The sequence below is a fragment of the Myotis nattereri genome, assembly GCF_964212035.1.
Source record: "Myotis nattereri genome assembly, chromosome: 1".
Lineage (NCBI taxonomy): Eukaryota > Metazoa > Chordata > Mammalia > Chiroptera > Vespertilionidae > Myotis > Myotis nattereri.
The window spans coordinates 35,274,145-35,285,029 of record NC_138075.1 but is presented as its reverse complement, the minus strand read 5'-3'; the positions used below and the strand labels follow the sequence as shown (position 1 = coordinate 35,285,029).

The 10,885-nt window shown below is 44.6% G+C and overlaps 1 protein-coding gene across 1 annotated transcript; it reads right to left on the bottom strand.

Moving 5' to 3' along the window:
* Positions 1-290: 290 nt before the first annotated feature.
* Positions 291-10,848, bottom strand: L3HYPDH (trans-L-3-hydroxyproline dehydratase). Its single transcript, XM_081091184.1, has 5 exons — positions 10,234-10,848; positions 6,070-6,239; positions 4,657-4,779; positions 4,433-4,570; positions 291-1,278 (listed from the first exon to the last, which is right to left on the bottom strand). The coding sequence occupies exons 1-5, from the start codon at positions 10,748-10,750 to the stop codon at positions 1,153-1,155; spliced, it is 1,074 nt and encodes a 357-aa protein (XP_080947310.1). The 5' UTR covers positions 10,751-10,848; the 3' UTR covers positions 291-1,152.
* Between the last annotated feature and the right edge of the window lie 37 nt (positions 10,849-10,885).

Genomic DNA, 10,885 nt, shown 5'->3' with positions numbered 1-10,885 from the left:
AGGCTACGTTCAGGGGATGGATAGCTTCCCAGAGAAAAAGGAGTGTTAATAAAGTGGGAAAAAGTTAGTGATAGTGTTATTTTTTAGAGAGACGTGATTTCTTTACCAAAGAATGTAATAGAGAGTGAGTGGAAAACATTATTTTGTTGTGTAATTGATTTTAGTCAGGTAATTAAATCATAGACCTAATGACTGGGTCTATACCAGCCGTGGGCAGACTACGGCCCGCGGGCCGGATCTGGCCTGTTTGAAATGAATAAAACTAAAAAAAAAAGACCGCACCCTTTTATGTAATGATGTTTACTTTGAATTTATATTAGTTCACACAAACACTCCATCCATGCTTTTGTTCCGGCCCTCCGGTCCAGTTTAAGAACTCATTGTGGCCCTCGAGTCAAAAAATTTGCCCACCCCTGGTCTATACAGACTTGGTGGATGGCAAAGCCAGTTTAAATGAATTAATTACCTCAGTTTCTGTTGGCTCATAAAAAAGAAATACTACTAATCACAGCAGAGTTTAAGGAATATTGAGAGCATTACATGTTGAATAATTTTAATTCTTCATTTTATAATGACTGGTAATGATCAAATTTATTTTTAACAAGCTCACAGGCAAGAATACCAAGAGTTACCATTTCTTTCATATTTTATTTTTTTAACATGTTTTTATTGATTTTAGAGAGATAACAAGGGAAAGGAGAGAGAGAAACATCAATGTTAGAGAGAAACATCTCAGCTGCCTCCTGCACACCCCATACTAGGGATCAAGCCCATTACCCTGTCTGTGCCCTGACCTGGAATCGAACCAGCAACCTTTTGGTGCATGGAACGAAGCTCACCCAACTGAGCCACACTAGCCAGGACATCATGTTATAAATCTACCTGGCATGTAGCTGGTAGAGTATGAGACTTGTCCCACTGTAGTGATTCACTGATTGTTTTCTACTATGCACCTGTATTTCAGGACCTATACGTATATATCTATGCATCTCTGAGGTATAATGATTGTATATTTAGCCATAGTGTACTATTTTAGAAAAATGGGAATTGGCTTACATGTACAATTTGGATATAGGTTTCCACATAATTCAGATGAAAATTACTGATAGATAACGACTGCTTTAAAAAGAAAGCCTTTAAAAGTCATGGAAGTCACTTGAGAAGAAACCCATCCCTCAGTGGGTCGTCGTCTTCTATTGTAAAGCTTGCTGTTCCCGTGTAATGGGCTTGTCCGGATACTTCCACGATAACCGCATTAAAATCCCCACACTTTGCTTCCTGAAAAAAAGGTGAAAGGAGTACAGTATCAAAATACCGCATTCACATTGTATCTGGCTTAAGTCATATTGTTAATTTTTATCACTTTAAAGAAAACCCAAGAGTTAATCCAATGAAAGGAGAGCGACCTGATCAGGTCTGTGTTTTACGTAAATTAACCTGTACAGTGGGAGACAGGAGAGAAACTAGACACCCAGAACCCTGTGGAAAGGGAAGCTTAATTCATTGATTGAATCTACAGTCACTGGGGTAATTTTTAGTGAGGCTGGAGGAGAACAAAATACAGAGATACTTTGGAGGAAGAACTGACAGGCCTGGGGACTGATATGTGGGAAGTAAGGAATAGAAATAAATATGACTACAACTTTTAGCTTGAAAGTGATGGGGAATGTGGCAGGAGAGGCACCTTTAGGAAGAAAGAAGTTTTTTACAAGTTGAATTTGCGATGTCTCTGGGACAGTCATTTTGAGATGAGTTTACTGGACTGTTGGGAACACACCTGTTAGGCTCAGGAGAGAAGCCCAGGGTAGGCATGGGAGGGAGGAAGGTTTGGAAGTCATCAGTGGGTGGCTGAGAGTTGAAACTTCAGAAGTGGGTGAAATAGCCCAGTGGCATCAAATTGCAGATGAGATGAGAAGGAAGCTAAGGATAAAATGCTGGGGGCTTCTGAACGGAAGGATGGGGAAAGGAAGCTGGGCAGGGAAAGGGATGGAGATACTATCAGAGAGTGGAAGAGCCCAGAGATGAAAGGTCAGTGGTGCAAATGAAGATGTTCTGGCAAGTATGATAATCGGGATTAAATAAGTTTAAATCTTCACTACAGAGTATCTTTTCATTTTCTAATTAAAAAAAAATACCTTTCTAATTAAGGTAAATATAAATTATGAGCTTAGGGTACAGTAATTTTATCTAATATAATAATAGAGGAATATGCAAATTAGTCACGACGCTATAATGTCATGACTGATCTACAAGCAGCGGAGAGCTACAGGAAGGCAGGGCAGTGAGCTATGAGCAGCAGAGAGCTACAGGAGGGCAGGGCAGTGAGCTATGAGCGGTGGAGAGCTACAGGAGGGCAGGGCAGCAAGCTACGGCGGAGAGCTACCAGCAGTGGTGGGCGGGGTGCCCAGCTGAGGCAAGCAGCAGCGAGCTACTCGCACACGGATTCGTGCACAGGGCTACTAGTCTTTTTGTAAAGCTGCTATAATATAAAGCCTCACTGAAAACTTGCCTTGTCTAATCTAATAAAAGGGTAATATGCTAATTAGACCAGGAAACCTTCCAAACGTCCTTCCGGACAAAGCCATGGTGGTGGGGCCGAGGCAGAAGCTGTTAGGGGCGAACAGGCCAGCAGGGGAGGGCAGTTGGGGGCAAGCAGGCTGGCAGGGGACAGCAGTTGGAGGCAAGCAAGCAGGGGACGGCAGTTGGATCCTGCAGGGATGGGGCCTAAACCAGCAGTCAGACATCCCCCGAGGGGTCCCGGATTGGAGAGGGTGCAGGCTGGGCTGAGGGACACCCCCCCCCCCCTCCTTCCTGTGCACCAGGCCACTAGTAGCAATATAATATAATGCTTAACAGTGTGGGGTCTGCTTAGAGAGATCCATGTTCATAGTCTGGATCCATTACTCTTTGACTTTTGGCAAATTACCTAAACTCACCAATTTATCATTTGTTGAAGAAGAAGAATAGTATTGACCTCCCAGAATTCTTGTGAGAATTAAATGATATGGTATGCATAATGTGTTTAGCTTGGAAACTGACATGTAGTGAAACACCCAATAAATATTATAGATTATTACTTTATCTTCATTCTGAGACTTGAAGACAATGTATCCCAAATTTTTGCATACAACATAATGGTTTGGTACCTCATAAGATCAGGTAACGTATAGGAATGCCTAACTTAAAGAAAATTCAATATTTAGAAAAATCAAACTTTAAAAACATCTATATTTCCCTGGCCATGTGGCTCAGTTGGTTGAGCATCATCTAGTGCACCAAAGAGTGCAGGTTCAATTCCCTGTCAGGGCACATACCTAGGTTGCCAGTTGATTCCTTTTTTGGGGCACCTACAACCAATCACTGTTTCTCCCTCATCTCTCTTTCTCTTTCTCTTTCTCTTTCTCTTTCTCTTTCTCTTTCTCTTTCTCTTTCTCTTTCTCTTTCTCTTTCTCTTTCTCTCTTTCTCTCTCTCTCTCTCTCTCTCTCTCTCTCTCTCTCTCTCAAATCAATAAACATATCCTCAGGTAAAGATTTTTTTAAAAAGCTATATTAGGATATAAAAGTATTAGGATAGATTGCTATGTTAAAGGACTCTTTGAGTAGATTCACTTACTAGATGTAAACAAGTTATCCTGTAGATTTCATTTATTAATGAGTAAATTCATTAATTAGCACTATGAGCAAATTTAATATTTGATTCCATTATAAAAATTCTGCCCACTTTTCAGGACTTTCACATCCTATTATAAAATGAAACACTCCTATAGAATAAAAACAAGCAAACAAAACATCCACACCCTAGTTTAACGGCTCGCAGACATTCGGTGCCAGGACCCCTTTACACCTTCAGGTTTGAGGACCTCAAAATAGTTTTTGTTTATGTAGGTTATATCTATTAATATTTGCTTTTTAAAAAGTTAAAGATATTTTTTCATTAATTAGTTTAAAAAATAAACTCACTGCATGTTAACATAAACAACAAATTTTTGTGAAAATAACATTGCCAAAACAAACAAAAAAACTAATGAGAAAAATGGCATTGTTTTACATTTTTGGAAACATCCAATGTCTGGCTGTAAAGAAGACGCTAGATCCTCATACCTGCTCCTACATTCAGTCAGCTGGGATAGCACATTATTCTGCCTCTGGAGAACTGTACACTGATGAGAGAATGAAAGTGAAAAGCAAACGATGTCTTAGTATTATTATGAACATTGTTTTGGCCTTGTGGACCCATGGGAAGGACCCTGGGAACCCCCAGGGGTTTTCAAACCTCACAGTGAGGACCAGTATCCTAGCTGAACAGTTCTTACAGGTCTGTTTGAAAACCGTCTTCTGAGAGCTGAGTGAAGAAACTCATCACACACCCGACTCACACCTCTTCAGTCTCCAAAGTAACCCATTTACAGAAGAAGGTAAGGGTGTCACTCACCCTCACAGCCTTCCCTGTGAAGACTGAGCCAGTGGCACTGCTTCTAAAGGCTCTGGTCTGGTTCAGTTCCAGAAGCCCTTTGTGATACTGTAAGGCAATTCGGGCCGTCGCTCCTGAGCCCGTAGGACTTCGGTCAACCTGTTTCAGAACAAAGATAAGAAAGTTCATAGTGCTCTACTTCCACATCACATGACTTTTGTGCCTAAAAATCACAGTTTTAATACCTGCTCATCTGCAAACACACAGATGTTGGTGGTTGGCTCCTCACTGTAAGTGTCTTTTCCATCTGTTAATATAGTTCCATATAGAAAGGCAAGGTCTTCACTATCAGGATGAGTAATTTTAAACTGCAAATAACAAAAAATTATCAACCACATGTACAATAAATACTTTGATTCAAGTTTATATTTTAAATAACATTATGGGGCTCTCTTAGACATATTTTTTCCACCTTTATCATTTTTAAAACACCTTTTGGGTCAAGGCACTAAATGCTAGAATGACATCTTTGTCTAGATCCATGGTCGGCAAACTGTGGCTCGTGAGCCACATGAGGCTCTTTGACCTCTTGAGTGTGGCTCTTCCTAAGCCTTAGGAGTACCCTAATTAAGTTACTAACAATGTACCTACCTATATAGCTTAAGTTTAAAAAATTTGGCTCTCAAAAGAAATTTCAATCGTTGTCCTGTTGATATGTGGTTCTGTTGACTAATGAGTTTGCCGACCACTGGTCTAGATGAATAAACATAGTTTTATTGGAAGTTGTGATTTTTTTTTTTAATTGGTTTCAAAGAGAGGAAGGGAGAGGGAGAGAGAGAGATAGAAGCATTAATGATGAGAGAGAATAGTTGACCGGCTGCCTCCTGCATGCCCCCTACTGGGGATCGAACCCGCAATCTGGGCATGTGCCCTGACTGGAAATCAAACTGTGACCTCCTGGTTCATGGGTGGATGCTCAACCACTGAGTCACACTGGCCAGGTGGAAGTGTGAGTCCTTCCGAAGGAAGTTGCCCTGTACATAGCCTCTACTAATGGAACAGTCCTACTTTATACACCCCCCCACTAAGTAAATACACACACTCTTTGAGGCGCTGAGCCCAGGATGGTCGATCCACAGGCTGGCCATGGCTGCCCAAACAGGAGGAGCTAAGGCAACCATATCCTCATTCTCAGGCACTTGAAGGGGATCATGTGGAGAAACCAGGCCATGAGTACCTAGAGCTGAAGTGAATACCAGTGATAGAGTCAAAGACTGTGAGAGGCCCAGAGCAAGCAGAAGTTCCCGGGATGCGGATGCTATTAGGTGAGAGAAACAACTGGATGGAAAAAGAATGATTTATTGTAAAGAATGAAGTCAGCCCAGGTGGGTGTGGCTCAGCGGTTGAGCATCAACTTAGGAACCAAGAGGTCTCCGGTTGGATTTCTGGTCAGGGCACATGCCCAAGTTGCAGGCTGGATCCCCAGTGGGGGCGTGCAGGAGGGACCTGATCAATGATTCTCATCATTGATATTTACTAATATCTCTCTCTCCCTCTCCCTTCCTCTCTGAAATAAATAAAAAAATATATTTTTAAAAAGAATGAAGTCAGCTGGTATCATGAAAAGCAGCAGTGTTGATGGCAGCAACAGTACTGACCTGAGCTTTCACTGCTTCTGTCACTGTACTTGCTGCATCCACAAGGTCCCTTGTCTTTGCAGAACAAACATCGAGTCCTAACTTTTCAGCACTAACAAATGCATAAAATGCGCCACCATATGCAATGTCCACTACCACCTTTCCATGACCAGGAACATCCACCGGGAGATCTAAAAAAGATGTGTTTGAATAGTGTGTTTTAGTAGCTTAGCAATATAAATCATACAATTTTTCATATGTTTATGTTGCGGGGGGGGGGGCGGGGAGCGTAGAGAAAGTGGGGGTGTCTTCCTATCATAAAATGGAATGAAACAAAAATCCATCTTCAAAATGAGTAAGCATCAAGTAAATAATAATAGAGCTTTAGCTAAGTACACCTTTCTATTTTTAACTTGATGTTTGCATAAGTTATACGAGTACACTTGAATGCATGTTTTCCTTAAATTATACATGCATATTTGTTAACTATTCTGAGTATCTTTTTTTTCTAGGAAACATTATAGAGACAGAGAGAGGAAAACCCTGGGGCCTCAACGTGTAAAAACTACGAAGGAAAATGTAGGTCCCCTCTCATGCTATTAGGAGTGGTTTTAAATAGTGAGGATTTGGAGCCCTATTCAGAAATTGGTTTTCTTCAAATCTGTCGTCAAAACAAAATGGGGAAAAAGAGACTTTTCCTATACATTGCATACTTATATAATATGGCTAATCTTAATGTTCATAAGATTGCAAAAAACACTTATTCACTTATATATTTCATTGAAAAACACTTATTCACATATATTTCATTGAAAAACACTTATTCACTTAAATATTTCATCTCATGCAAATACTGCAGGCAGATACTCAGAACAAACCACTGTGCAACCACTGACTTGTATGGTATTATTTTGCATCAGGGTTTTTATAGGTATTTTAAGTGCCGACATAACCAGAGTTTCACCTGAAGGTCAGTTGTTTGAAATACTGACTTTACATTTCCAAAGGAATGGGGCTGGCTGATATTTTGGGATATTAAAACTGTTTCACCCCTTCTCGAATTTTCCTCTCTTTCTCCTCCCCAATTCCAGTGGGCTTGGTGATCATGGCCTCTGGGGGAGGGATATGGCAGGGGAGAAGCAGGTTTTGTGGAAAATGATCGCAAGGGAATGAGATATGTTGGCCAAGGAGTGTCCTATATATATATATATTTTTTTCCGTCACCATTTATCCCCTCTGTGCCCTCTTCCACCTCCCCTCCCCCCCCACAACCACCACACTGTTGTCCATGTCCATGAGTTCTCTTTTTTAAAATCTTTATTGTTGAAAGTATTACATATGTCCCCCTTTTCCCCCATGGACCCCCTCCAGCGAGTTCTCTTTTATTTTTTCTACATTATTCCATCCCCCCGACACCCCCACCCCGACCCCAGCTGCTGCCTGCTCTCTAAGGGGAGAAACATTTCTCTTGGTCAATAGGGAAACTTCCTCTGGACTGAGAAAAGAGGCTGGAGGCCCTGAGTGCAGAGGGCCTGTTAACTTCCCCACACACCACCGAGAGGCTGCAGGCTGTGCCAGAGGCAGGAGGAGGAGAGGGCGGGGGCGGGGGCCACATGGAGGGGGTGGATGACGCTTCCCTGGTAATCTGTGCAAGCCAAGGCCTGGGCTATTTTCAGAAACCTTTGCTCACATATATATGAGGAAAAGGGGCAGCAAGTGGAGGAATGAAACTATGTCAACCAATAAGGCAGAGTGGAGTCTCAAATTCAGAAATTAAGTTGTGAAAAATAAAATATTTCTTGTATTCCTGAGTTTGCACAGTCCTACAAAGGTACCAGTATGCGATCAATTACAGACTAGCCCACAGAGCCCTTTTTACATGTGACGTGTCAAAACACAGCAAATTTATCATCAAAAGAGTAAAACATGCCTGTGGAACTTAACAGCAAACCTGAATAAAAAGGTCTTTATCTGGATGCTGGTGCAACATGAAAAGCACATTTAATAAAAGGAGAATGAGGAATTCGATGGAAATAAGGGACTGCTAGAAAGCTAAGCTAAGTGTGGCTTTGGTGTCCTCATGTGTAAAATGGCACTACTATTCCCCTCCAAAAAAGGTTTTCTTTGAGAATCCCATGTGATTATGTGTGTGGAGTGGTTGGCACAGATTAGTAATGTAATAAATGTTAATATTAAAACCAGAAGTTTAATTTCCAATAGAAATAGAACTCTTAAGAGAACCAGTTGTTTACATTTGCCAATCAGCATAGTCTCCTCCAAATTTCATTTTAGTTATTCATTTAACAAGTGTTAACTACCTACTGTTCTAGCACTTGAATACAGTGAACAAAATTCTGGAGTTTTCATTTTGGCAGGTGGAGTGGAGGTGGACTCAGCAATTTTCTGAGATGGGCACTGTTGTCATCTTCATTTTACAGACATGACATTGAGGAACAGAAACCCTTTCACAAGGTCGTCTAGATGAGGAAGGACAGAGTAGTGATCTTGATTGAAGAGTCAGTCCACCTTTTTTGTATTTTTCTAAGTAGAGAATTTAGGATTTCATTTTCTTTTAAAATATATTTTTATTGATTTCAGAGAGGAAGGAAGATGGAGAGAGATAGAAACATCAGTAATGAGAGAGAATCATTGATCAGCTGCCTCCCACATGCCTCCCCCCCCACCCCCCGCCCCGGCCCCCCCAGCCCCTTCCCTTGCACGCCCCACACTGGGGATCAAGCCCACAACACGGGCATATGCCCTGACTGGGAATCAAACCATGACATTCTCTGGTTCATAGGTTGACGCTCAACCTCTGAGCCACACCAGCCGGGCAAGATTTCATTTTCTTCATGCAGTGCTGTTCCCGGAACTACCGAGCTGATGGGGTTGGCTGCCCCTGCCATCACTTGAGGTGGTGGTGATCCTGCTGCCTGCTGTCATTTCCCACAAAATCTAGAGGGCTTCCCACCTGCTGCTGGGGTGGCTTAGGTGCCAAGTGCAACTGTTGAGGTTTTTGAGGTGAAATCTGAACACAGACTCCTGTCTCCCTCCAGTGCCTTCCCAATACAGATGTGACACCATTCTCTCCTAAAGGGGAAAGTGGCATCTATTTGCTCTAAGAATGAGCTGGACTATCACGGCATCATTCAGAATCAGGCTAACCTGGAATCCAAATCCTCGGGGAGAATTAAGATCGAACTCACAGCATGATACGCATGGCTTGAAGGCTTTGAAAAAAAGAGGTGATAACCCAGTTCCTGGCTGGACTAACTTAGCTCCCAGCTCACTTCCAGCCACGACTACTCAAGCACCCTCACTGACAGGATGCAGCCCTTTGGAGGGGTTTCCCTCTATGTAAGGATGATAGTTATTAGACATTTACCACATGACACACAGGCTCTGTACTAGGGACCCACCAAAACCTTCTGAAGGCTCAGCACACCCAGAGGACGGACTAGTAACCTTATATATTCGGTAGTCTCTGTCTGGGAATGTATCTATTTTTAAATTCTAAGTAGTGCCTTACACTCATTCAATCCTCACAAAACTCAATTCGATAACACATGAAGTATAGACTCAGAGAGGTTAAGTAATTTGACTCAAGCTGCACAGCCTTATAGGATTGTCAGGCTTTGAACCCAGGCAAAGTCTGTTCCTTTTTTAAAAAAATAAGCGCAAGCGTTTTAGCGACATCGGTACTCTCACGATTTATAAGTTGCCTAGTTCATTCTCATTTAATTTCCTCCCCAAGAAGTGGAGAAGCACTTCTTACAGGTCAGTCCCAGTAACCTGTGTTTAGTAACCTGTCAGAGGGGATGGTGTGTCTGGCGAGGGTATTCTGAGCCAGCCTGGAGCCGGGCCCACTGGCTGTTCTTTGCCCTTTGACTCCGGCCGACCTGGCTTTAGCCAATTGTGAAATCTAGGAACGCCTGCCGAGTGGGGAACGAGGCGCCAGGAGAAGCTCTCTCAAGACCACAGGCCCACGGACCTGGGGGATCGATCATTGAATTGCATGCTCCGCACAAATCCGAAGGCTATCTGCAGTGACTGAGAATTGCCTTTTCATTATCTGCAAAGGCTGTGGGGTGGGTTAGTTGCGCGGTGTGGGTTCCAGCCGAGAGAACGAGTGTAGTTAGTAGCGTCTCGGGTTGCAGCCCGAGGGTGGGAGGTCCCGCCGGTTACCTGTGGCCAGCACGAAGGCGGGGACGCTGTGGAAGCGCACCGGGCCGCGGCTCCGGCCGCCCTCGCACTGCACGAAGGCGGCCACCAGCCCGCACGGGCAGTGGATGTTGACACGGGCCTCGCGGGCGCCGGCCGGGGGCGCAGCCACCAGCCCGAAGTCGAGCGCGAAGCGGCCCAGCGCCAGCACGGCGTGGCCGCACATGGAGCTGTAGCCTTCGTTGTGCAGGAACAGGACGCCCAGGTGCGCGTCCGGCAGCTCGCTCGGCACCAGCACGGCCCCGTACATGTCCCGGTGCCCCCGGGGTTCGAACACGAGCCGTCGCCGCACGTGATCCAGGTGCTGGCGCATGTAGCGCCGCTTGGCCAGCAGCGTGGGGCCCGCCACCTCCGGACACCCCGCCAGCACGATGCGCAGGGGCTCGCCGCCCGTGTGCATGTCCACCACCGACAGCGCCGGCGTGCCCGGGTCGTGCGGGGGCAGCCGGGGCGGCGCCGGCGAGCGCTCGGCGGTCTGCATGGGGAGCTCAGCTACCGCTCGGCTGGGCGGCGCGCGCTGCCAACCCAGGGCCCACCCGCGGGCCGGGCGCCGGGCGCCGGGGAGGTAGGACCCGCGGCCTCCTCGGGGGCGGGGCCTCGGAGCCCGGACGGGGAA